The sequence below is a fragment of the Podarcis pityusensis genome (assembly GCF_964106645.2).
Source record: "Podarcis pityusensis genome assembly, chromosome: 8".
Classification (NCBI taxonomy): domain Eukaryota; kingdom Metazoa; phylum Chordata; class Lepidosauria; order Squamata; family Lacertidae; genus Podarcis; species Podarcis pityusensis.
The window spans coordinates 26,212,769-26,240,655 of record NC_138033.1 but is presented as its reverse complement, the minus strand read 5'-3'; the positions used below and the strand labels follow the sequence as shown (position 1 = coordinate 26,240,655).

The window sequence follows — 27,887 nt, the reverse complement described above, 5'->3', positions numbered from 1 at the left end:
CACGGTGCCTTAAACGCATACGGGAAGGATATACGTCATGGGCCCACCTTGGACCTGACCTGATGTGCAATGTGTGTTCAAAGTAGCTGCTTAGAATGGTGGAAACAGGAGAGACCACTGGAGTCTTGTAGTTGTTTTGAGACCCTTGCTGGGAGCTGGTTGTTTGTCCATTACACCAGCCTCCAAACAGGCAACTCAGGGACATAAAATTATTATTATTAGAAACATGCTGAGTCAGTCTATTGGTTCACCTAGCACAGTACTGGCTCTACTGGGGATAGCTAGTGTGATGGCAACCTCCAGATATTGTTATATTTATTAACATCGATCTATTGATCGCATACGCCCCAAGTGCCTCAATTTTCTAGGGACAGTCCTGAAATTCTAAAAGCCATCCCAGCTTCTGATTTGATCCCAGTATGTCCATATTTCCCCTGCCGGGGCTATTCAGTCAAAGTCTTCTGCTCATAGGTTCAAGGCGCATAGGGGAGAGTAGAGAGCTACCAATGAGAACTTTCTGAAAAATAAGTTTGGGTCTTTTCTTCCCAGGTTTGACTACCAGGAACTTTTGCACAATTCCACCTTCTGCATCATTCCCCGAGGGAGACGCTTGGGGTCCTTCCGGTTTCTAGAAGCACTACAGGTACAACAAAAAGTGTTTTTTGTATTTACAGATATAAACCGGTTTAATAGTTGTTACTGTTTATCAGGCAACTGTTGCTCACAGAAGGTACAGAGAGCTCTAGGAGGAAGGTGGAAGAAAGAAACTTTCTTCCCTACTTCCTCTTTCAGCTCTTTGCTTTTCAGAGGATTTATCCTTTTAAATATATTGATGGGTGAGAATTTTAGTTTTTGTTTCGTTCATTGCTCTTTTTATCTGAAAATGATACTGAAGCAATCAAAATTTGTAGTGTAGATGTACCACATTCAAGTGCACTGCGGGTATCAGCTGTTTTACGAGTCATTCCCATTTCCCCATTTCCTTAAACTGTGAGATGTAATTCTTTAAATGGAAAGTGCAGTGCTTTCTCTCAGCACAGTTCCTAAACTACAGTTCCTAGGATTTCTTGTGGAGGCCATGACAGTTTCTAGAGTAGATATGCCTTCAGCAAGCTCAGTCCCTTTCAATCAATGGTGTAATGGGGGCTGAGGACACAGGAAAGACTTTTCAAAAGCAGGAGTAGTGCCACCATCTGCTGAAGCACCAAAATTACTGGTGGACTCACCTGGCTCTGACTAGTGAATGAAATGATAATAAGGCTTATTTGAAACAGATTGGCACAGAGGAAGTTAGAGAAAGCGGAAAATAACCAAGCAAGACATAGCTACTTCTTTCCTTTCCTTTGATGGGGTTACTTCTTTACACCAGCAGTTTAATGGTAACTTTCTGGCATTCTTTGCATTTCTAATTCAAAATTGTGGCATTTCATCTAACTGATGATCTGCCATTAAAGCTTAATGTGTGTGCATATCTTTATTATATACTGAAAAATAATGGATCAGCAGAGATGTGTACTTTTAGGGATTCTCCTTGAGGGTATATGATAGTGATGGAGGCATTTCTCCACTCTCTGCCACCCCCTACCAATTTTCTTGAAAACCGTAGGTGGGTGGGTGGGAAGATGAATTGCGTGGCTGTGGTGGCCAGGACAGAGGCCTGGGGGGGGGGGAGAGGTCAAAGGCCCTGAAACTCTGCAATTCAGGTGAACCTATGATCTGAGTATTTGTTATATAGGTCATTTGCTGAGTATTAATTATCATCATCATCATCATTATCACCATCATCATCCAGCTATTAATTTAGGGGAAGCCTGGTCAAAAGAAGCAAAACCCCTCCTCATTTCTATACAGTGCTTTTTTCCTGGGGGTACGCATACCCCTAAACATTTTCTGAATCTAAGTTTGGCCTCATTGAGGGGCAGTATTTCAATATGAGTAGGAAAATGAGAGTACCCCCTAAACATTTTTTTTAGGGGGGAAAAGCACTGTTTCTATATACCGTATTTTTCGCTCTATAAGACGCACCAGACCACAAGACGCACCTAGTTTTTGGAGGAGGAAAACAAGAAAAAAAATATTCTGAATCTCAGAAGCCAGAACAGCAAGAGGGATCGCTGTGCAGTGAAAGCAGCAATCCCTCTTGCTGTTCTGGCTTCTGGGATAGCTGTGCAGCCTGCATTCGCTCCATAAGACGCACACACATTTCCCTTTACTTTTTAGGAGGGAAAAAGTGAGTCTTATAGAGCAAAAAATACGGTACGTCCCTTACTTGTGAATTGGATGTCCTAGTACATTGCTTCCCAGAAACAAGCAATAATATTTTATTTAGCTTAATCTCCAATTGAGCATAAATTCCCCAAGCCTCTCCAAGCCCGTTTTCTTTATACTAGGTTGCTGCAGAGGTTCAGGTTGTGTGTGTGTGATTCCCACCTACAAACAGGCTCATCTTCTGGCAGCTCAGCCAGAAAGTGTGTAGGAACAGCAACAGAGCACTTGTATGACACACAGAGGTTGCCATTAAATCACTCTTCCTAGCTCAGCAGGAATTTCAAAGGCTGCAACGTTACGCACACTTACCTGGAAGTAATCCCCACTGAGCACAGTGTGGCTTGCTTTTGAGGAAGCATGCATGGATTTCTGCTGTTCATCCTAAAGCTACCTCTGCCTGCTCCCCCCCCCTTGCACAGCTCTCTTTCTTCTGTCTCTTTGATCTCTGTTCCTCGTCTCTCATTGATCCAGGCCGCCTGCATCCCGGTGCTGCTCAGCAACGGCTGGGAGCTGCCATTTTCGGAGGTGATCGACTGGAGCAAATCAGCCATCATAGGGGATGAGAGGCTCCTGCTGCAGGTAACAATGCCTGCACTGTGTTAACAACCCGAGCCCGGCCGGCAGCCTGGTACAAGAAGGCACAGCATAAGCGGTCCTCTGTGCAGGGCTGTGCTTTTCACACAGAGCACTGTAGACTTACTGTATAGCAGCAGGCGAGATTGTGAGATCATCACGGCTCTGGCCTGAACTGTTTCTTGGTAGATCATGCATCTGAAGAGTCCATGAGGGAAATGGGTGCTCTCCGTTAATCTGAGGGTGCATTGACAGGAGTAGTGCCTGAAGTAATGAAAGACATCTAAGCAGTTATTTACGGAGGGTGATATCCAGTGCTTTTTTTCTTAAAAAATGTTTAGGGGTACTTTCATTTTCTGACTCATATTGAAATACTGCCCCTCAATGAGGTCAAACTTAGATTCATAAAATGTTTAGGGGTATGTGTACCCCTGCGTCCCCCCCAGATAAAAAAAGCACTGGTGGTATCCAACTAAGGCCCCATGTGCACCGTACATTTAAAGCACTGGTTTTAACAGCCATTTTCCCCCTGCAAAGATTCCTGGGAGCTGTAGTTTCATTAAGGGTGCCGAGTGTTGTTCAGAAACGCCTATTCCCCTCACAGAGCTACATTTTGCAGGAAGGCAGGGCAATGCTCATCACCCTTAACGAACTGCAGTTCCCAGAATGCTTTGGGGGAAGTGGTATGATACTGTCCTAAATATAAGATGCAGAAGTTGCCTAACAGTTTTTATTATGGCATGAGCTTTTGTGGACTTCATCAGATGTATGGAGTGCAAGCCTAAATTTAAAGGTCTTGTGTGTGTGTGTGTGTGTGTGTGTGTGTGCGCGCGCGCGCGCATATGCGTGTGTACCCACACACGCACCCCTCCACAATAGTTAGCGGTGAGGTCAGAATAATGAAATGCAAAAACTACAGGCTGTTACCATTACATTAAAACTTAAATGTACAGTGACCTAATCATTGCTAATGGTAGTACAAGATTCCTGGCACTGGTGGAGCAATTAACATCTATATTGGGATAAAAACCTGTTATTTTGATTCAGGTCATAGGTGATAATATTGTATTTCTTAAAATAGTGGTTTCATGCCGGAGTCTCCCTTTGAAGCACATAGTAACTTATTTCATTGCACTGACCACAAAACCAAAGGTTTTATGGACTCCCCACCCCACCCCAAGTTCAGAATATTCAGACTTCCCAAGTATGAAAAATGTAACCTGCACGAATGCATCTTTCAGGCAATGCCTGCTGTGCAGCTTGTTTGGCTGACTCAACATCTTTACCCTTCACTTCTGAGGGCCCCCCGCTGCTCCTGGTTTTAAAGCCAGTATGTCTGGGTATATATTTGTGATTGGTCATAAATCACTCTGCTTCCCCCCCCCCCCCATCCCTCTACCTCCTCACAGATTCCATCTACAGTCCGATGTCTCCACAGCGACAAGATCCTGGCCTTCCAGCAGCAGACCCAGTTCTTGTGGGAAGCATATTTCTCTTCTGTGGAGAAGATTGTGCAAACCACCCTTGAGGTAAGACACAAGAGTCTGGGCAGCTGATTCCTTCGATGGGCCGGCTCCTTGTTCAAGGTTAATTGTTGCTGAATGGTTTGGACCGAAGAGAGTAGATGGATCCAGGAATACTGCAGGAGGCTGACTTCGTCATTGATGGGGAATCTATTTTGGCTGGCTGGCCAGATCGTTATCGCCTTTCCCCTGGAGGGCCCAATGAGACAGGTGGGTGGGGTCTGACACACTAACTAAGAACTGCCTTGTTGGAACAAACCAAAATGCCCATGGAATTCAGAACCTGGCTTTCAGCAGAACTACAGCAGATGTTTGCAAGCAGGGCATATGATGTTGGCAACCACTCCCTGGCTACAGCCTCTGACCATTTTATCATCCATGCCAAGTTGTCAGTGATTGGACAGATTTGCAGAGGAAAAGCCTGTCATTTGGTTTGTACATACAGCAATGTTAAAATAATAATAATAATCCATTTATGCAAGTGAGCATCCCCTTTCAGTTAAACTGAAATGAATAAGAGGAAATGTCTCCAGAGGCCATGGCTATTGCTGGTCATAGAACAGTTGTAGACAATTCTGCTTTGTTTAGTGGCTGAAAAATTACGGGAAATTATGCCTTGATCAGGAAGCCTGGTGATGCATGGGAACTTCCAGAGCTGCACTCCTTGCCCTAGTGTTCCCAGCATTAAAGGAAACTGAAAACATTTTCACTGCACACTTTTATTTGAAACTGTAAGAAGAGCTGTGCTGCATTAGACCAAAAGATCTGCCTGGTCCAGCATTGTTTCCTCAAAGCAGCTCAACAAATGCTTCTGGGAAGCCATCCAGGAAAACCTGAAGACAACAACCTCCCTTTGTTTGCCCCCCCCCCCCCCCCCGAGCTAAACTGCCTCTAGATGGGAAAGTTCTGTAGGAATTATGATTAATAGTTGCTGGTAGACTGATCTTCCTCCATGCATTTGTGAAATATATTAAAACAACCTAAGCCAGTAGTCATCATTGTGTCTTGGTGGCACTGATCCCTGTAAGTGCATCGAGTGAAATAGTGCTTCCTTTTCTCTGCTTTGAAGCATATTTTTTTAAAAAAACCTTAAGTTTCTTTCGAACCTTTCTTGCATAATAGAACCGAACATTGCAGGCACTGATCAGATCCAGATCTGCTTAGTTTCAGCAAGGTGGTGGTCCCATGTGCCTTCAGATTATATACACTGTCACCTACAGCCCACACACTTCAGTACTTTACCCTGAGTTACAATATTATGAGAGGAGGATCTTCATCAACTCTTCCCATGTCGTTCATAACTTCATAATGCTGTGTTGTGCCCGTCATTTGTCTGTTGTTGATGAATGACTGTTGTTGCACTTGAGGAAAGACTAGAGAGATTGATCGGGGGTGTCTGGGGCGATACTGGGCCAAAAGCATGCTCAGATCCTGCATGTACTGATTAAGACAAGTCAAACAAGCCTTGCAAAACTGAAGACAGTGAAAGCAAAGCAACACGCTTTGTACCAAGGCCTCAGGGCCTCTGCAGGTGAAGCCTGCAAATCAGTTTGGAACACCTGATCTGCTGGTTCAGTCCCGAGCTCTTGGCAGTACCTTGTCTCCAATGTGAGGAAGATAAGTAAGATTAATATTCCAAGAGGTCAGCTGCAAGTAAATTAAGATTAGAATTAGATTAGAATCAGCGGAATTGCAGACTTTAGCATGGTGTTTAGATCCATAGCTTTTCAAAGCAAACACACAGACCACATTTGCCTTAAGGCCCAGTGAGCAATTTGGGTGCATCCAGTGCTGTAAGAGGTGTCAGCCTGATCAGTGCCTGTAATTGTGTAATTGTCTACTGGGTGCCCCATGAAAGCCTCTCGAAAAGGGGAAGAGCTGGTTCCTTTCAGTCCAAGCAGGAATAGAAAGCATTAGGACAACTGCATTGTTTGTTTCCATGCCTGGTTAGCAGCAGGATAAACAAAGTGGTGAGAGCTTAGATGAACCCCTGCAGTTTACAGCTGCTTGTCTAAACCTGAACACCTGAGCCTTCAAAGCTTCCCTGAGGTAACTCAGCAAAAAGGCAGAGGCTCAGGTCATGGGGAACACCTCCTTTTGCAAACTGTCCCAAGAGATGCTGAGCAGGTGACAATCACCAATGCAGGGTTCTGCTCAACAGGAATTCTGAACCCCCTCTCCCAAAAAAAAAAAAAAAAAAAAAAAAGGCAGGGAAATTTGGGTTGGAGAGAGAAATAGCACATACAGATAAAGTGTTGCTGGCCGTCTTTTTTCATCCCTTGCTAATGGAAGCTGCTTGTCAGGCGAGATGGAGCCGCTATGCTAGCTTCCCCACAGGTGGGCAGCAAGATGGTTGGTGAGGTGCAAACGCACCAGCAGGAACACCGAATTAGCTCCATCTGAACATTTTCATTGTGCAGATCTCCCTGCTGCATCTCCCCTGCCGACTTTCCTTCCCAGTAAGCTGCAGGGACTCTCCTGCTGGGAAGCGGGCTTAGTGGCTCCCAGCAAGCCACTTCTGCTTGTTTATCTCTCTCTCCTAAACAGCTAATCTGCTTTGACTTCTTCACCTCTCAACTCCTGGGGAATATTAACCAATATTTTAAAAAGAGATAAGAGAATGATAGCCACCAGCCCCTGTTTCCCTGTGTGTTTACTTATTATGTTCCTCTCCATTGTTCTCTGCCTGCCTCCAAAGGGGTCTTTGGAATTATTATTATTATTATTATTATTAAATATTTATTTATACCCCATATTTTTCCCTGATGGAACTCAAGGCGGCTTACATATAAAAATAAGAACCACTAAGAACATAGGAGAAACAGTCATTGTAAAACCATATACATATTTAGACCACCCCTTCCACTGAAAGCAGCCAGTTCCCCAAAGCCTGTTGAAACAAAAAAGTCTTCACTTGCCAGCAGAAGGACAAGGAGTCTAGTTTCTCTAGGGAGGGAGTTCCAAAGACCGGGAGCAGCCAACACTTTAAGCCTGTTTCATGTGCTGCTTTGTTCACACATGTAAAATATAGCGAGGTTCTTGTCCCATTGTAGGAAGGGCTATAGCAGGGGCGGGGAACCTTTCTGGCCCGATGGGACAGTTTTTTTCAACTCCACTTCCCAGGCCAAATTTGACAGGTGTCCATCACCTGTCAATTATCAGGCACCATGTGGGAATGAGCAAGCAGTGAAGCAGTCTTATGCAGGATTAAATGCTCTGCTCATCGGTCAATGAGTGGAGGGTTCACTTCTGCTATCTGCATCACCAGTGTGTGTTCCCTGCAGGGAGTGCGCAGGTGGAGCAGCACTTTGCAGCTATGAACTATGTTCATCAGGTAGGCCTGGTTTCAGGGGGAAATAGCTGTTTGGGTCAAATTGAACACCCTTGCAGGCCAAGACTGGCCAGCAGTCAGAGGTCAACAGTGTCCCCCCCCCCAAGTTTCCCCCCATCTGCCATAAGGTAACTATGGAAGCTCACCCCACAGGTGAATTTTGAACTGGGGTTTCTTGGCTTGCAGTTCAGACTCTGGGTGTCTGTGTGCCCCTAGTCCAGCCTTCCTTACCTTGAAGTGAGGAGGGCGGTTTGCAGATGATCTCACAGGCCGGGTGACGCCCTCTCATCACCTGTCAGGTGCTGACAGCTTCAGGAGCGTAATGCTGCTTGCGTGATGACAGCTTTCTTTCTTTTTCGTCAGATCATAAAGGATCGGATATTTCATCAGGAATCCCGCCCAAAGTTCTTCTGGAATGCCCTTCCAGGAGGGCTGCTGGCACTGCCAGAATACTCCACCCACCTCAATGACTTCCCTTTCTACTATCTGCAACATGGTAAGGGACTCTTCCCCTCTCCCCCCCCCCCCGCACCACCCCCACTGTCACTTAACACATCACATTATGCCTTCTATTTGCTTTTTATTCCATTAGAGATGGATAAATCTGTCAGTTTCAGTTTCCCTTCTGTTCTCTCCCCCCACCAACCTTAAGTTCATTTCCACATCAGTCTATCATCCTCATGAAAATTTTCTCCATCTTAGCACACATCACATATTTTTGCAAGCAATTTTCCCCGGGATGATACATTCTGTATAGTTATTTCTCCCAATATGTGCACTTTTATGTGTATTTTCTCTTAATATGCACATTTTTGTACATGTGGCTTGGTTGGAGAACTGAATCACAAGTGCAAATTTTGAATTATTTTATAAAATTTGCATAATATTTTGGAAAGCATGAACTGAATCAAAATTCTCACCCATCCCTAATTATTACAATAACAATTACTGTCTTATTTATGCACAGTCCTTACTGTGATGCCTGAGTGGGTGACTCCCCCTACATATTTTTGCTATATCCTCTGTAAACCTTGGAGCTTACCTGTGATGGGACGATGAGCTGCTTGTGTGTAAAATCCTAGTCCCTCAGAGTTTGGTCAAGTTTGCAAACCTCTGTCTGTAACGGAGCCCCTTAAACATGGCTCCGTCAGTCGCTGGCAGATTCCGACAGTGGTTGCTTTCGGAATCGCTTCCAACATAAAAGCTCCTTAACGGAAACACGTCTTCTGGACTCTCTGCGTGACAGTTTCCGGCGAGGAGTGGGTGTCCCTACAGGAGGTCCTGAAACCTCCCCACTGTTTTCGCTGGAAGTGTCTCTGAGCCATCCCTCCAGCTCCCTTTCCCTCAGCTCAGCTCCTCTCCCCCTACTGGTTCCCTCTTCAGCTGCTGAGTCTCTCCCAACCTGTGTGAGCCCTTTCACTTCCCTTCCTTCCGATGGCAGTTCCCTGACATCCACCTCCCCTCCAGGGCCCCCTTCATCCCCTCTCGCCCCCTCCTCTACGGGCGGTGAGGAGGCAAAACCCCGGAATGAACTTCCTTCATCTTCCGATGTCCCGAACACTTCTCTCCACCTGTTGCGGTTCCTGGTCTCGAAGTACTCCTCCTCCTCAGAGTCCATCTCCCCTTCCCCTTCCGATTCCGAGAATCCTTCCAACTCCTCCTCCTCATCGGTGGTCCCAAAGTATTCCCTCCGGAACCTCTCCACAGGCTGAGGTTTCCTTGGGAACCTTTGATGGAACGTTTCTATCAATACCTCGTCATTGATATCTTCTGCCATTACCCAAGTGTTTTCTGACTCCGGTTCTCCTTCCCACGCTACCAAATACTCCACCTGATCCCCCTTCCATCTGGCGTCGAGGATTTCTGCCACATGGCTGCTGCATTCCCTTTCTTCTATGACCGGTCCCCGAGTGGCCATCCCTTCTCGTCCCCCCTCATACGGTGACAGTAACGACCTGTGAAATACTGGGTGCAGTTTCATGTGGTTGGGTAACCGGAGCCTGAAAGCCACTGGGTTGACCTGTTGAATGACCTCAAAGGGACCCAATCTCCTGGGTCTTAATTTCTTACAACCTCCTTTGAACGGCAACCCTTGGGTTGACAGCCACACCCTATCTCCCACCCTTATGGTTTCACCTTCCCTTCGGTTCTTGTCTGCCTGCCTCTTGTATTCTTCCTTCGCCCTTTCTAAGTTGAGTTGGAGCTGACGATGGATTGCTTCCATTTCTTCTACAAAATGCTCGGCTGCCGGGACACCCCATCTCTCCCCTTCTCCCCCTGGGAAAGCCCTGGGATGACACCCATAATTAGCCAAGAAGGGGCTCATCCCTGTGGACACATTCTCGGCATTGTTGTAGGCAAATTCCGCCAGCGCCAACTTTTCTACCCAGTCATTCTCTCTGTCATTGACATAACACCTCAGGTATTGCTGGAGGACCCCGTTTGCTCTTTCCGCCTGCCCGTTGGTTTCAGGGTGCCGGGCAGTCGAAAAGTTGACCTCCACCTGCAGTAAGCTCATGAGCTTCCTCCAGAACCTGGAAGTAAATTGTTTTCCTCGGTCTGAGACCACCCTCAATGGCACCCCGTGCAACCTAAAAATGTGTTCTACAAATAACTTCGCTGTCTCTTCCGCCGTGACTGCATGCGAGCAGGCTACAAAGTGGCACATCTTTGTTAGTAGGTCTACCACCACCATGATGGCTGTTTTCCCCTTGGACTTCGGCAGATCAGTCATAAAATCTATCGACACTGCCTCCCAAGGTCGTTCTGGGGTTGGTAAGGGTTCTAATAGCCCCGCCGGTGCCCGCCTCTCCCCTTTGGCTCGCTGGCATTGCTCACACCCTCTTACATACTCCCGTACATCTTCCCTCACCTTAGGCCACCAAAATTCCCTGGTGACCAACCACATGGTTTTGTGTTGTCCAAAATGCCCCGCCGTGGGGCTGTCGTGCAACTGCTTGAGTACCCTCCCCCTTAAGTCTCCTTCAGGGATATACAGTGCCCCTTTGTAATACAAAGCTCCATTTCTTTCCTCGAAACCCCCTGGTTCCTCTCCCTCACCCCTAAGACCTCTGAGCTTATTCTGGGCGTATTCATCATTCTCTGTTTCCTCTACCAGTTCTCTTTGTCCCACCAATGCCGCCCCACACACCCAGCGGTCCTCTGGAATGACATGTCTCTCTTCTGGTGCTCCCTCCCCCTCCAAATATTCAGGTTTGCGTGAGAGAGCGTCTGCCCTAATGTTCTCTGGGCCTGGCACGTAACAAATCTCAAAGTTAAATTTGGAGAACTCCTGGGCCCATCTCACTTGCCGTTGGTTGAGCACTCGTGCCGTCCTCCAATACTCTAGGTTCTTGTGGTCAGTGCACACTTGCACCTTATGTTGTGCGCCAATTAGCAGGTGCCTCCATCTCCGGAACGCCTCATGAATGGCTAGTAGTTCTCGGTCATACACCGTGTAGTTCCTCTCGGATTTGTTCAGCTTTCGCGAAAAAAAGGCACACGGTCTCCACTCTGACTCCTCCTTCCCTGGCTGCAGAAGCACCGCCCCAATAGCTCTGTCTGATGCGTCAGTTTCCACTCTCATCGGTTTTTGTAAATCCACATGCAGGAGTTGTTGTTCCGAGGCGAAGGCCCTTTTCAGTTCCTCAAATGCTCGCTCCGCCTCCTCAGTCCAAACGAACTTCTTCTTACTGCTGAGACAGTCCGTAATGGGCGCCGTCAGGTGGGCAAAGTTTCGGATGAACTTACGATAGAAGTTCCCAAATCCTAGGAACCTCTGCACATCCTTCCTTGTTTTGGGTGTTTTCCATTCCAGCACCGCCTGGACCTTGCCGGGATCCATGGCCAATCCCTTGTCTGACAGGCGATACCCCAGGAATTCCACCTCCTTGGTATGAAACTGACACTTCTCCAGTTTCACCCACAGCTGGTTGGCTTGCAGCCTGCTCAACACTTCTCTGACGTCTCTCACATGCTGCTCCTCATTCTCAGAATACACCAACACGTCGTCTAAGAAGGCCACACAATTCTTGTAAAGCAAAGGCCCCAGGACGTGGTTCATAAACGATTGAAAGCACGCGGAGCCTCCTTGTAGGCCGAAGGGCATAACTAAATATTCAAATGCCCCCAAAGGGGTGAACATGGTGGTTTTCCATTCATCCCCCTTCCTTATTCGTATCAGGTTGTACGCCCCCCTTAGGTCCAGTTTAGTAAAAATCTTTCCCTTCCTGACCCTTGTCAAAATGTCGTCAATCCTGGGCATAGGGAAAGCCACTGGTTCTGACACTGCATTTAAAGCCCTGAAGTCACACACAAGCCTCGGCTTGTTCGTGTTTTTTTTATCCACAAAAAACACTGGGCTGCCCCCCACCGCCCTGGACTCTCTGATGAACCCTCTCTTCAGGTTCTTGTCAATGAACTCTCTTAGCTCCTGCATCTCTCTGTCTGACATGGCGTACAGCTTGCCTACAGGGAGCTGTGCCCCAGGGAGTAAATTGATTTGACAGTCAAAGGGTCTATGCGGGGGTAGTTGGTCAGCCTCCCTTTCGCTGAAGACGTCGCGGAGATCTGCGTATTGTCGTGGTACCTTCACGTTCTCCGTTACTTCAGTCCCTGCTAGGGTGGCTTGGGCCCCTGCCAAACCCTTTCCCTCTTTGCAGTGTTCTAAGCAATGTGCTGAACCAAAGGAAACCACTCTCTGATGCCAGCCCACCAGCGGATCATGTAACGCTAGCCAGCTCATCCCCAATATAATGGGAGCTCCTCCCAAGGTGGCCACATTAAACGCTATCAGTTCGGTGTGTCTTGCCACCTTCATTATCATTGGGACGGTCTGCAAGCTGACTTCTCCTCCCAACAGCTCCCTGCCATCGATCGTGGTCACCTGCAGGGGGTTGCTTAAAGGGATCGTCTGTATCTGGTGTTCAGCTGCAAACTCTTTGCTCATGAAATTGCAGGAGCTGCCTGAGTCCAACAGCGCCTTTATCTTTAGAGGGTGTCCGTTTGGCAGCTCTAGCGCCACTTCTATCACTAGGGCGGGTTTAGGAGGTTCTGGCGTGGGCACTTTCACTGCTCTTTGGCCTGGCTGCTGTGCCCCGACGGTGGCAGCCAGGCGTTGGCTTTTACTTGCTTCGGTATTTCTTCCTCTCTTCCCTCCACAGCTCCTACCATCCCTTGCCATTCCTTCCTCTGGGGGCAGACTCTGGCAAAGTGACCTGGCTGTTGGCAGAGATAGCATTTCCGGGCGCCTTTTCCCTCCTTCTTTCCCCCCTCACTGGGCTTTGAAACTGCGCGCGCGCGCGCTGTTCCGATTTCCATCGGCTCTGCCGGCGGGAAAGTTGGCTCTGGAATGTCTGGAATGCGGAACTCCTTCCAACGTTCCCCCTTCCCTTCCCGCCTCTCCAATGCTCTCGCCTCCTGGCGCGCTCCTATGGTCAGCGCTGATTTGGTCAGCTGGTCCATAGACTCCGCCCTGGGCGCCCGGGAAAGTTCGTCTTTCACAGCCGAAGAAAGCCCTTCTTCAAAGAGCATTTGAATGGGTTCCGCCGATAGATCCCACCCCAATTTATGGATCAACATGGTGAACTCAGTCCAGTACTCACGGACAGATCGGCTCCCCTGTTTGCAAGCCATTAACTGTCTGCGGACCACTCCCTGTTCAATATCGCTGGAAAACATCAGATCCATGGCGCGAAAGAACTTCATCGTGTCCTTTAGGACGTCACTATTCGCTGCCATCAGGGGTCTAACCCAGTCTCTCGCCCCCTTTTCAAGATGCCCAATCACGAAAGCCACTCGTGATTCCTCGTCAGGGAATTCATCAAACTGCAGATTGAGGGCATATTGCATCTCTGTCCGAAAGCCATGATAGTCTTTGGGCTCCCCCCCAAACTTCTGCACCAATCCTGGTACCTTTCTGACGAGCTGGGTGTCTTTCCCCTTTTTGTCTGCATCCTGAGCCCTCCTCTCCTCAAGCCTCGCCGTCTGCAGCGCTAGCTGGACCTCCAACACCCGGTACCTTTCTTCCAGGCTTGGACCCGCTCCAGCTCCTGCTTCTCCGGTTCCGGCGGGGTTGCTCATGATGCCTTCTCCTGCACAAGCTGCTCACGAAGACTGTCGGAATGCTGTGATGGGACGATGAGCTGCTTGTGTGTAAAATCCTAGTCCCTCAGAGTTTGGTCAAGTTTGCAAACCTCTGTCTGTAACGGAGCCCCTTAAACATGGCTCCGTCAGTCGCTGGCAGATTCCGACAGTGGTTGCTTTCGGAATCGCTTCCAACATAAAAGCTCCTTAACGGAAACACGTCTTCTGGACTCTCTGCGTGACAGTTTCCGGCGAGGAGTGGGTGTCCCTACAGGAGGTCCTGAAACCTCCCCACTGTTTTCGCTGGAAGTGTCTCTGAGCCATCCCTCCAGCTCCCTTTCCCTCAGCTCAGCTCCTCTCCCCCTACTGGTTCCCTCTTCAGCTGCTGAGTCTCTCCCAACCTGTGTGAGCCCTTTCACTTCCCTTCCTTCCGATGGCAGTTCCCTGACATTACCCTTGCATGCTGATACTGTCCTCTTGTTTTTTCCAGTGGTCCCATTTTAGCTATAATTCTGCCGGCATCTGGCAGCTGTGTTTGCTATTAGAAGGAATGATGGTTATTACTGCACCATCAGGGCACATCCTTGCACAGAGGCCTATATTCCCAAGGAGCCTGAAAGCAATGGAAGGGATTAAACGAAGTTACGGAGGGTAGAGCAGGCAGGGCTGCCCACCTGTCATTCACACCTGATGCCATAGTGATGGCAGGTAATGCTTCTCTTTGAAGGCCCGATTGACAAGGCTTCAAAGTAAACTGCAGAGCTTTCAAACAGCCCTTTGTCAACATCCTCACACAGGGATGTTTACAAAGGGCTTTCAGACCCCCCCACCCTTACCCCCACATTTCTCCTTCAAACTGCGGAGCTTAGAAGAAGAAGAGGGGGAGTGTTGGAGGTGCATTCACACCCACCCTCCACACTACTCCTTTAAACCTTAGCAGAGGTTTGAAGGAGAAACTCAAGGAGTGTTTGAAAGCCTTGAGCAAGGTGTACTCCTACTGCTCACCAGCTGATGGGTGGGAGCGCACATTCAGATGCCTCCCCTCCATGCTTGTCCTTCAACCCTCTGCTGAGGTGTACACTAGAAATAGAGAAGGGGGCAAAAAGATAATAGCAACACCAACTATCTGGTACGTAATGGAAGGGTAGGTGCCGCTACAATAGAGCAGCGGCATAGCGTGGGTTGCCGGTGCCCGGGGCATGGCAAGTGTTGCCCCCCCCAGTGGACTGGGCAGTTAGGGTTGAGGGCCTTTGCCAGGAGGGCCCATGCAGAGCCCACGCAGAGGGTGAATGGAGCCTGCTTCAAACAGGCTCCTGGCCCTCTGCCTCCATCCACCTGGCCACTAGACCAACCCGCCTGCCTCCACGCCTCGGCTGCAAAGGCTCTGTACCTGTTGTAGGGGTGCCTGATTATATCCCCTCAAAAATGTGCACCAGGGGCCATGGTCCCCCTATACCCACATGCTACGCTTTGGCAGTTGAGACCTAGTTCCCGTGTCATGCCTAATGGACCTCCTGCTGAGATGGTATCAGCTGGAGGCCTTCCCGCAGAGTGCAGTGATAGGTACTAAGATGATCTTTTAGGTTTCCTGGTCCCAAGTCATACAGGGCTTTATAAACCTTGAGCAGCCAGTGCAATTCTTTTAGCAAGCAGCATCACATGATGGGCAATATTCCACCCAAAAATCCCCCAAGCCACTACATTTTGCCCCCTTCTCCCTCTTTGCCCTTTCCTCTGTTGTTTTGCGTTGCATTACAGATGGCAAGTTCCTTGGGACAGGCAGGGCCGCATGGAAAAGGTGGGGCACGAGGAGCGGTTTTGGTATTTCATACTAATTGTATTTCTCCCTGTAACAGGATCCAGCCCCTCCAACAAATTTACAGCATTCATCCGGGCTGTCTCGCCTATTGTCTCCCTTTCTCAGCCCATCCTCAAGCTCATCCAAGCTGTCTCTGGGTCCCAATACTGCGCCCAGGTAAGCAGGAGGTGTGGTTTGTCCTACCTACGGTATAGTACAATGGCTTTCTGGGAGAAGTGCACACCCTGACTTCTAGGTTCTACCACCTTGTCCCCACCTTTATTCTTTCCACCATTCAGTGGAGTAAGGTAACTTTAGATTCTGGTCTTAATACTGTTATCAGAGGAGCAGAGGGGAGAGGAACTGTTTTGATCAGGCCTGAAGAATCTTTGGCCCTCCAGATATCGCTGAACTACAACTCCCCTCATCCCTGGCCATTGGCCATGTTTGCTGGGGCTGATGGGAGTTGTAGTTCAGCGACATCTGGGGGCCCAAAGGTTTCCCTGCACCTGCTTTATATGCTCATATGTATTTCATCACTTGCATAAAATGGTGATATGTTAACTCTGCTGCATTTGGGTGGTCCTTGTGCTCATTCTGCTGAACAGGGCTGTGGGCTTCTGCCCTAAAGTCTGCCTTGATGGTGCCAATGTAACAATTCCTGTCCTGCTGCTGCTGCCCTTTTTTTTAAAAAAAACTCTTTAGTAATCTTTGATGAAGTGAGACATTCTTCCGCCCCTCCATAAATATGCACCCATCCCATATGCACCAAGGCAAAATGTCAGAGGTGGTATATTTCTTCCCCTGGAATGGTTGGCAGCTTGGAGGAAGCACCTGGGTGGGCATACAGCCACCGCCGCTGCCAGCAGGTGCTCACCTCTCCTCCTACCTGCGGGGCAAGTCCTGTCAGCAATTATGTCTTGCTGAAGAAGAACTCTGCCAACAGGCCTCACCCATCTCAGGCCACCCCAGGTGCTCAGAAATGCACAGCAGCAAATTGGCCTGGGCACGCCAGCCCAGGATGCCCTTGCACCCTAGATCCAGGCCATGTTTACTCTGAAGTAGGGGTAGGGGAGAGAATTGATTCAGCTCGCATATGAAGTGTGAACTAAATTCGCACTTTCCGAAGCAGCGTGTGAACCGAAATGCCAGCTTTCTTTCCAAATCTGTGTTTCTGCAAATTCTGAGAGGCAGCTCTCCAGCCAAGTAATGTGTACAATTTCGATAAAAAATGCATATGTTGGTGAAAGTTACATTCAAAAATGCATCGTATTAGGGGGAATGGCTTGGCAAAAATGTGTCTGTTAGGCGGAATGACATATGAAAGTATATATTAGGAAAAATTCACAGTAAAATGCTACTGAATTTTCATAAGGATCTTTATTTAAAAAATAAAAAATAATTATACTTTTATACTGAAACATAGAATTATAGAGGCTCTTCTAGTCCAACCCCTTGCAATGGAGGATTCTTTTGCCCAGTGTGAGCCTCGAACCCACGATCCTGAAATTAAGAGTCTCATGCTCTACCAGCTGAGAACTGAATTTGGGGGAGGGAACTAAGAGAAACTGAATTTATACATTTTACTCCAGCTGAACTTGTTCAAAGTACATATGTTCAGGCACCCAGTCTCAGGTGGTATGTGGTAGACGAAAGACTGTGTTTTCTATGGCGGGAGGCTGGGCTGGCTCAATATATTTTGCTGCCTGAGGCCGAGTAGCAAATGGAGCATCCTGTCTCCCAAATCAAAGTGTATCACACTCAAGGCAGGTCAAGTCATTACGCCCCATGAAGCAGATGGAACACCCCCCTGTATACCTCTTCCTACTCCCTGCTTCTAAAAGAATAGCTACCAATTTGCCCTTCAATGACACCCAGTAGCCTGAGGCTGCAGCTTCATTCGGCCTGATGGTAGGGCTGGCCTTTGAGAGAGGCCCAGCTCCCTTGTTTGGTCATGCCACAAAAGATTTGTGGCTTTGGGCTGCCTCCCAACGATAGAGCCGGAATGCTAACCCATAAGATGGTTGCGAGGAGAAAGCAGGATATTGATCTGCAACCTATTCACAACCCTGGAGGTAGGGCAGGAAAGAACAAAGGAAGCCTACAAAAATGCAGCCATTCTGGTCTTATCCAAGCAGAAGCAGTGCTTGTTGAGGTGTCATCCACAATGGCATGGCGCCAGCTACAACCAGGAGTTGAGGCAAGCACAGCACAGCGCAGAGTGGAAATTCACCTCTTCCCTTCTGATTTGCTACCCTTAATTTTTTTTTTTATCTCAGCTGTGTACACACCATGGGATTTAAAGCACCTTGCTAAAGTTTCTGGGGATTGTAACTCAGTGAGTGGTAAACTACAGTTCCCACGATCATTTGCCCGGTAGAGGGTGTGCCTTACATGTATGGTATGTACACAGCCTTTATTGTGCATGGTCCTCCCTGCCCTACTCATTTTATTGTTTATGATGATGAGGATCATGTTTTGGTTGGCAAAGTGGAGCCTTGTGCTTTTTCTAGGGATGAGGCAAAATCCATCTCCATTTTGTGTCTTTTAAAATAATAATATGGACGCTGCAGGATCAATATTTAGCTGAGTCAACCTGCAGTGAAATAGCAGAATTGTGATAGCCAGTCTTGTGCAAAACCACCGTATTATTAGTATTTTAAAGGTTGATATATTTCCCCTCTTTTTACTTTGTGAAGAAGATCCTGAGAAATTAGCTCCTTCAAGCTGGGTTCTTGAATACAGGCATGCCTCCAGCCTGCAGCAGTCAGTGGAAGTAGGAACCCTCTTTTTGTCACTTGGTCCTCTGGAAATAAAATGGCCATATTGGGCAAGTGGAAATAGGGATGTGGCAATAGAGAGCAGCCAATGAAACACAACCTCACAAGTGACCAGTTGCCCACCCCTCCACACCAACTGTGACAGAAGCTGCATCGTGGCTCATTTTTACAAATAGGATTCTCCATGGTATGGGAAAATCTGCATGAAGTGTAACAAAAGTATGGGCTGGCATTCCATTGCGATGATGATACCCTGTGGAACCTGTCTCTGACATGCACATACAAGTCACTGAGATCACACAACAGCTCTCCCGTGTGAAATTGCACAATAAACTCACAGCTGGAAGCAAGCTAGATGGCCTAAGCGGCACTTTCCTTGAGTTCATGATTGTGAGTGGAAGAAAATGCTCCTCAAACCTCTGCAAAAGAAAGAAGAAAAAAAGAGTGCAAGGTAGCCCACCCACAATGATCATGGAGTTCACTGCCACAATGCATGTGAACCACGAGTTCACTGCCACAATGCATGGCAATCCCCATGAGGGACAGCTGCAGATTCCTGCATTGCTGGGGGTTGGACTAGATGATCCTCAGGTTCCCTTCCAACTCTATGATTCTATGGTAATAGCTTCGGGATGGCCATATTAGCACAACAAGTAAAGGCTGCTAGACATGCTGGCCTCATAAGAAGAATGATTTGCATCCTTGGGGAAATGTAGTTAAGTGATAAAAGCTGTGTGCATGCCATACATTTAAAGCACATAGCTCCCCCCCCCCCCCAAGAATCCTGGGAACTGTATTTTACCCCTAACTGAGCTACAGTTCCCAACGCCTTTAACAAACTACAGTTCCCACCGTTCTTTTTGAGGGGAGGGAATCTTGTGCTTTCAAGCCATAAAGCACATGTTTTGCATTCAGAAGATCCCAGGTTCAGCTCCCAACCTCTCCAGAGAGGGCTCTGAAAGATCCCTGTCTGAAACCCTGGAGAGCCCTTTCCACAGCCATCGTAGATTGTGCTGAGTTGATGGAACGATGCACTCGCCTGCTGTAAAAGGCCTCTTCCTATGTTCCTGCGTTAACTTTCTAGCTCATGCAGAAGGCAAAGAAGATGTGGAGTGGGAAACTCAAATCGCTGGAGAAATATAAAGCCTTCTTGCTAAATTAAACGAAATAGACCCATTACAATACGCGCTCTCCCCCACGAGAGTCTTTTATTAGCAACGATGCTTTGCTTTTAGTAATAATATTGAGGTTGTATTAAAGCGCATACTCTAGATGTCATCTATTAGAGCGGAACTGTAATTGCTTCTAGCATGGTAATTATATGGTCGACGGTAAGTATTCTTTTCTAAAAGAAAGAAAAAATTAGAGATACAAACATAAAAATAAATCCTTTGAAATAGGATGTGGGGCAGGATAGTGAGTAGCTAAACACAAAGACAGTTGTCATCAATCCAGGGAAAGTTTCTCATAAAATGCAGCCTAAGGCTGACATGACGCCATTCATGCAGGTAGGGAAGGTTTTCTTTCAGCCTGATAATGCTTCTTGCTTGCCTCAGTGGGAGGTGTGTGTGTAAGTCGATATTCTTGCTCTGCCCTCTTTTGCCCCTGACGCCACCCACCACTAGAATTTGACCTGGAAAGTTGCCTAGAAGGGAATGTACCGTACTTTTCCGTCTATAAGATGCCCCCATGTATAGGACATCTGCTATTTTTGGGGACCCTAAGAAAATGGGGGGAGATGGTACAGAGTTGTTGAGCTTTTTTTGTGGAGGAATGCCAAAAATCACTCACCCGCACTGCCTATCGCCCACCCAACTGCTGGAGTGTCAACCAATCAACACTACCTATTGATGCAGTAACCAATAAAACGCACAATAGCCACTGACAGACGCAGCAGCAACCAATAAAACATCCACCCTATGCACTACCCATGTGTAAGACGACCCCCACTTTTTAGTATGACTTTTAAGGAAAAAACTTAATCTTATACACGGAAAGGTGCAGCAACTCAGAGGCTGAAATGGCTTCCCCATCCCTGGCTCTGATATTTAACAACCACAGGCCAAGTAATAGGAGACTTTATACTATTCTCTCCACTTTTTTTTGTTTTTATACAAAACATGGGTGAGGCCCCTGGCAACTCCCCGGTCTGTTTGATTAAAAAGGTTAATCAAGGTAAGGGTACTTTTATTTGCTGGTGTAGAAGAGGGCTGGCCTGGCCATGGGTTTTGGAGGGAGTTACTGTATGTACACACAGAGGCAAACACACCTTCCTTACTATCTAAATACACACACATGCAAACATATTCAAAAAACCTCAAGCCCAGGCTGTCTGATTACATACAGAGAGGTTTGCCAGCTTTTGCACCTGACTTGTCCCTTTAAGGCCGTTTGATTTGCAGCAATGAAGCTGGAGACTGGTTATTAATTCCATGCCATTAATTAGCTTCACTTGCTGAGTTCTGCAGACCAAAACTCTCTTAAAGTCCCAAAAGCAAGCCAGTTTCGGTTTGCTTGTTTTTAAAATCTGGTCCGTTGGTGACCTTTCATATACAGCCTTTTGAAGTTAGGATGGAGTGGGGGAAAGTTACCTTTTATCTGAGAACTCCAGGTAGATAAAAGCATCTTCCTCCACCCTAAAGCTCTTTAAGAAATGTGCACTACCTGCAAAGGGGCCATCCTTCTGTTCTATATCGCCTCTGACTCCCCCCCCCCCCTTTATAATTCGCTCTCCTTTTAACATAACAAAGATAAAACCCATTTATCCACCTTCCTCCAACTTTCAGTCAGCTGCTTGGATGAAGGTGTTGGGCCAGCATCACATGGTCTACTCTACTCCAAGAATGTTTCACCTGCAGCCTATAGGGCCGTATCCAGCCCACCAAGCCACAGGAAGTGGCCTGCCAGCCCTTGAAGCCAATCAGATTGGGAGATAAAGCACTCTGCCTGATCTTTAGAGAGCCACTTCTGGAGGGCAGCGAGAGCACTTTATCTCATGATATAAAATCCCCCTGACTGCTCTTCAGAGATCCTCTCTAAAGAACAGGCAGAGGGATCTTTTATCTCTGATCCTAGTGTTGAGATAAAAGCAGGAAGAGGCGTTATCTCTTAAGATGAAAAGGCAACATTCCCCCTCACTCCTGATCTGGGGTGGAGTTAGCCTTAGAATGGTCTGTAGAAAGTAAAAGGCAACCCGCTCCCCAGCTGTGTGGTAGGGGGGGTTCTGGAAATGTGTGTGTGCACACATTTGTCTGTGACAGTTGACGCATGATTCTGTGAGTGATATGCCTCCTCTTCTTCTTTCTTTAAATACAGATTTTAGTTTTATGGAGCTGTGAGAAGCCACCCCCACAGAGTAGTAAATGGCCGCAGACAACGGTACCTTTGACCATCATCCAAGGCAGCAGCAAGGTAAGCTGCCTTTGACTGCCGTGGAGGAGATATAGAAGTTAAAACATTGGCATTAACGTACCCCGGATAAATGCAAATGAAATTCTTCTTACAATTCTTCACAGTAACATATCAGGGTTTATTTTGCCCCGAGTTCTCTCATTCCAATAGGAAATAAACAAACTCTGATTTTTCAGTAAAGGTGTTATCATGTCTTCCCTGCCTAACCATAACCATTATTTGTGAATTTAATCATTGGTGCAATATGCCAGATTTTACTTAATCATTCTTCTCCTTTTGGTATTCCTTCCTTTTTTCATGCCTGATCTCTGGTCATTCGTGCTGCATGAAGTAAATGAATGGTCATTTCTTGATCTTCCTTCAATACTGTTTTCTTGATATGCCTAAATAATACTATGGGGTCATTTTGATCCATGTCCCTCTTGTGTCTCCTTCTATTCTGCTGAAGGTTAGTGACCGGTTTTTGCCTTACTCCGCCATTGGGACAGATGCGGTGCTGAGTCTGGATGAACACACCAGCCTCTCAACCGGTGAGGTGAGGCAGCTCTCCTGAGCCTTTTAATGGTTTGCTCGCAGACATGGGCACCCGTAATATATGGGCATGCCAAAGGGCATAATATTTGTTGGGCAGTGCCCTGCACTCACGCTCACAATTGAAGAGACACAGCACAAAAGGAAAAGAGGCTGGGAGGGAGGAGGAAAAAAGCAAGCTTAGGCACTAATTCTTAGATAATAAAGTTATTGTAGTGAGCAACAGGAATGGAAATTTTTTGGGAGATGAGTCAAAAGCTGCTGGTCTTTTAGCTGAGCTGCTTGGTAAGGCCTTGCACTCGCATCTCTCTCCTTCTCCCGCAACTTGGTAGAATTTCTCCTGTTCAGCTGGTGAACTGCCAGCAAGGGAAGACCTTTGCCTTCATCATCGTGAGCTGAGTGAGTTCCAGCTGCTCAGCCTCACTCCCTTGCCGCAAAGGTCCTCAGCGGAGAGCTGCTGCCTGGCAACACCAGGGAGGGCCAAGGATGAGAGCAGGAAATGCCGCCTGCATCAGCCTGGCATCATTTGGGCACTGTGCTATTTCTGTTTCCGAAAGGGCTGGTCCAAGACATTTTGCTGTCTGAGGTGGAGCAGCAGATATCACCCTCATTCCCAGATCAAGATGAATAACAGGCACAAGGCAGTATAAATATTTGGCATTTCGGGCAGAAAATCCCCCAGACACCTTCCACGTCCCACAGCAGTGGTAAAAAAAACACAATAAAAATTAAATAACCAACAATTTCCAGCACTCCCATGACATCCAGTACCTGCTGGATGAGGCAGCTGCCTCACTCTGCCTAATGGCAGAGCTGGCTGTGATTCATGATACTACACTTGAATATGATTGCATTCTGCATATTGTTTGTATGCCACCATGAGAGCCTTGGGCGGTGGGGGAAGGGTCTGTAAAGCAGGAAATAAGTATTCTGAATCAGGGGTTCCCAAAGTTTGGTCTGCAGACCACCAGTAGCCCCTGTACTTCATTCAGGTGGTTCACAGGAATGACCCTGGAAGCCAAGCCTTATGAGGAACAGTTGAGGGAGTTGAGCTGGTGATAGGGACATAGGAAGGTATCTTACACAGAGTCAGATCACCGGTCCATCTAGCTCAGTATTATCTACACAGACTGGTAGCAGCCCTCCAGGGTTTCAGGAAGGAGTCATTTTCCTGGCCCTACCTGGAACCTAGGACCTTCTGCTTGGAAAGCAGATGCTCTCCCACTGAGCTGAAGCCCTGGCCTTTTGAGTATCATGCATTTAATTGCTTTAGGGAGTGGTGAGCAAGGGAGAAGTGCTGTTCTTTCAAATAGGGCTTGGAGGAGTAGACAGCTTGGGTGGGGAAGATGTCATTCTTTTATTTAAAAACATACAGGCATGTTGACTTTTCCCACAGCAAATGCAGCAAAATGCTTAGTAAGTCACTTCTCAAACAGGCAATCACCTGAATGGCCACCAACTTGGGTGTCTTTAGAAGAGGATTAGACAAATTCCTGGAGGATAAAGTTATCAGTGGCTACTAGCTTCAGTTGGTGTGTTCTACTCCCACACTGTCGGAGGCAGTGTGCCCCTGAGTACCTGCTGGGAATCACACACTTAAGAAATCCCCTGCACATGGAAGAGTAGCATTTCAAGGAGGAAGATAGGCTCAAATCCTTTCCTCTTGCCTTTCTGTGTGCAGGGAGTTCTTAGCAAAAGGGAAGCATTCAAACATGAGATTGCCCCACCGCATTCTGAAGTGGCACAGTCCTAGGAAGTAGATACCACCTGCTCTTCTTTGCATGGTTGGATTGGCTGTTCTTGTTCCACAATCTACTGAAAAGTGCTGGAGAAGGGATGGTGGCTGGGAAGCAGTATCCTTTCTTGGAAGAATGGTGCGCTTATCCTCTTCCTTCTCTCTCTTCCTGACTCTCCAGGTTGACTTTGCCTTTGTGGTGTGGAGAAGTTTCCCCGACCGGATTGTGGGCTTCCCTATGCGCAGCCACTTCTGGGATGCCAGCAAGAGCCAGTGGAGCTACACTTCAAAATGGACCAATGAGTTCTCTATGGTCCTCACCGCAGCTGCATTCTACCACAGGTACCTCCCCTTCCTCAGCTATCACTACTGATAATTACAAGTGGAGCCTGCAACAAAATGTTGCAGCGTTCTTCTGCTCAGCCTTGCAACCAGCCAGCTGTGCTCTCATCTAGGGCGCTCCATTCCATTCTCCTCCCCTCCTAGTTTTCTGTTTTTTCCTTCCACCCCCAACCCCTCGCTTTGACTGTCTATTGCCACTGAGCGCTGCCCCACCAACCTCAGTCCACCCTCAGCCCCCCCTTGCCTGCCTTCTTTCTTACATCCAGTCCAGAAGGTGGCCCTGCTTGTCAACTTCCTCCTCTTTAGTCCCACTGCTGACTTTGAAGAAGAAGAAGAGGAGAGAAATAGAATTAGTTGACTCCATCTGTCATTGGTTCTGGCTGCTGTTGGGCTTTGGCTCCCCCTACTGTTGGCCTCCTTGCCTTCTGCCCAACCAGTTCCAATGAGCACCAGCCCCATCTGCCCCTACTAGACCACTGATTCCCTGAACCGTCCGGAGATAAGTCAGTAATGCACCTGTTTCTCCTTTCCTGCCACTTTATGATGCCTCCGTTTCTGCCCCTCGACAGGTATTATCACAGCCTCTTCACCAATTATTTGCCTGCTAGACTAAGGAGCCTTGTTGATCAGATTGCCAACTGTGAAGACATACTGATGAACTTTCTGGTTTCTGCTGTCACCAAGCTACCTCCCATCAAAGTGACCCAGAAGAAGCAGCACAGAGAGAGTCCCCCGCAGCAGGTACAAGGTTTACTGGCCAACATGGGGAGTAGAGGGGAAAAGAGCTGAACAAGAGTTGTTTCCACATCATTTCCCCTCCAATAGTCATTTGGACCCCTGAAATGTCACTCCAGATCTGCCTTCCCCAAGCTGGTGCCCTCCAGATGTTCCAAACTACGACTCCCATCAGTCCCAGCCAGAGAAGTGCAAATTTTGAACAATAGCTGTTGTTTGTGCATTGTGTTGGAAAGAATTAGGTGTTTCCTCATTAAAATGCAAACAAAGTCACATGTCTCCCTCATTCCATAGGCTAGACCCCGCCCTCCGCATGGGGTGTTCACACATAACATTCAATATGTGTACCAGCTGTGTACCTGTGCACAGACATAGTTAAGCTGTACACTTGTACACATGCTCACTTGCAGGGCTCCATGAGTACACAACCTGTGTACGCAATGGCTGAGCTGTACATATCAACAAGTGCTCACTCTTTCACACAAACTTTCACATGCATTTAGAGTCAGCTTATACCTGCATTCAGTATAAAGTGAACAGCCCTTATGTGAAATCTCTATGTGAATTGCAGAAAGGAGAAGCCACGAACCCTTGCATGGCTTCCGAATAGCACTTTTGCAACATCCTTTTATTTGCAGGGGGTGGGGGGTTAATTCACAGCAATGTGTCTGAACTCTCCCTCCCATTGCCTGCCTTTGTTTCCCCTGCAGCTGTTGAAGAGCGCTCCCCCATCCAATGGGAACCTTCATTTCTCTCAGCGCCAGGAGTGCGTCAATCAGTTTGCAGCCTGGTTTGGGTACATGCCTCTGGTGCATTCCCAGTTCCGCCTGGACCCTGTGCTCTTCAAGGACCAGGTGTCCGTGCTGCGGAAAAAGTACCGGCATCTAGAGAGAGCCTAGCTCCAGAGAGAGCAGGAGGAGACCTCTTCCCTCTGGGAGAAGAAATCATGCAGAAGGAGCACTGGCAGACTCAGCCCTCCCCATATTGGACACTGGGAATACCTGCAGTGCCGTGGCACACAGATGGGTTGCTGAGCTGGGACCCATTCCATCAGTAGCATTGCAAGGAAGGAGACTTCAGACCCCCCCCCATGGGGCACTGCACCCAGAGCCTTCTAACTTTCGATACTGAAAGGAGGAATACTCTCGTCTTGCTGGTAGCTGTGGAGATGCCAGATGAATTTTCAGTCTTTATTGGGTTTTACCAGTACAAATAAAGGTTTGCAGGAATTGGCTCTGTCTCTCCCTGATTGCTTTTAACAGGACTGTTTTTTTCATTGTCTTCACTTCAGATAGAATTCTCAGCATTTTTTCTGACATAACCTCAGTTGCTCGGAATTTATTGGCCTGATCTACTATGTCACCCTGCCACTCATATGCTGGAACTAGAGGATACGCCATATATGTGTGTGTGTGTGTTCAATTTCTTTGTTATTCCTTGCTTTCCAGCAGATGCAGTTTTAAAATAAATAGGTAGGTAGGTAGGTAGGTAGATAGATCGATACGTATTGGGAGGGTGGGGTGGAAGAACTCTGCACATGCTCAAAACAATGTGTCCTTGCATTGTTTTTTTCTTCTTTCTCCTGGTTTTTGAATTGGAGGAAAAGGTTGGGGGTCCTATCATGAAATATGCTATCTCCACCCTTTGATTCATGCATTTTTAGCCAGTGGAGGCTGGTGCATCAGGGCAAATGGGGCAGTGTCTTAGTCCAGCCTTAGTCTGCCCTCAGCACCTGCCTGCCTTTCTACTTATATCCAGTCCAGGGTGTGAAACTGCATGTCACCTTCCTCCTCCTTAGTTTCAATGTTGACCTTTCAGTTCTCAGAAGGAAGCAGGATGTGGACAAAAGTACAATTAGTGGGCTCTGGTGCCACCTACTGTTTGGCTCCCTGCATTCAGCCTTGCTGGTCCCAATGGGAACCAGCCACCACTGGTTTTAGCCAAATCTTTTTCATCTGTGGTAGCTGTCTAAAAACAGGTATTAAGGGACCCTCAGAAAAGGTAAGGGGATTGGGAGGACCCTTTGTTCCTCTGTGATTTGATAAGTAGAATGTTTATTTGTTTTAAACCACTTACTATTGGAAAGGTAGGGTTGCCATATGTCCGGAATTTCCCGGACACTGAAGTTAGAAGCAGTGTCCTGGCAGAAATCGCTGAAATGTCCGGGAAAATGCGAACATATGGCAATCGATGTTGGAAGTCTAGATTTTGGCGAATTTTCTTTAAAATAGCTCAGATTTTGCACACAATAGAAAGCTCAGCAACCTTTTGTCCAGATTTTCACTTTTTGAAATATGGCAACCCTACAAAAGGAAAAGCACTTATTTGTCCTTAAAACCACACACACTCGCTCTTTCTCTCCTGAGCAGGTAAAATGTACTTTGCATATGTTCAGAGACAACAGTGAGGTGCTAGTTTTTGGAAATGAACTGATGGCAATGCATAACCAGGCCTCTCTTTTTTTGCCTTTGAAAAGAAGCAGGTGGAAATTCAATAGTTGAAGCATTTCCCAGCATGCAGTTGGAGCGAGAAGATATTCCACCTGCTAAATTTCTGCTTATTATCAAAGACAAGAGATTGGATGCAGGGCAGGTAGGAGAGATTTTTAGCAGGAGAGATTTCTCGTTTTGTCCTCACTGTTTGCAGCAGACCTTTGTTGTTGTTGTTGTTGTTGTTGTTGTTGTTGTTGTTGTTGTTGCTGTTGCTGCTGCTGCTGCTGCTGCTTTAACAATAACAAGCAAGCAGGTGGAGAGAAAGAGGAAACCTTTGCAAACAT

The 27,887-nt window shown here is 47.4% G+C and overlaps 1 protein-coding gene across 1 annotated transcript in view; it reads left to right on the top strand.

Annotated features, from left to right (window-relative positions):
* Positions 1–26,343, top strand: part of EXTL1 (exostosin like glycosyltransferase 1) — a 73,657-nt gene extending 47,314 nt beyond the window's left edge. The window contains exons 2-11 of the mRNA XM_081016793.1: positions 550–643; positions 2,740–2,847; positions 4,251–4,370; positions 8,059–8,191; positions 15,636–15,754; positions 21,673–21,768; positions 22,217–22,303; positions 24,216–24,376; positions 24,946–25,117; positions 25,822–26,343. Coding sequence (XP_080872919.1) covers positions 550–643; positions 2,740–2,847; positions 4,251–4,370; positions 8,059–8,191; positions 15,636–15,754; positions 21,673–21,768; positions 22,217–22,303; positions 24,216–24,376; positions 24,946–25,117; positions 25,822–26,010 — 1,279 coding nt within the window. The 3' untranslated portion in view covers positions 26,011–26,343. The remainder of the gene's footprint in view (positions 1–549; positions 644–2,739; positions 2,848–4,250; positions 4,371–8,058; positions 8,192–15,635; positions 15,755–21,672; positions 21,769–22,216; positions 22,304–24,215; positions 24,377–24,945; positions 25,118–25,821) is intronic.
* Positions 26,344–27,887: the final 1,544 nt, after the last annotated feature.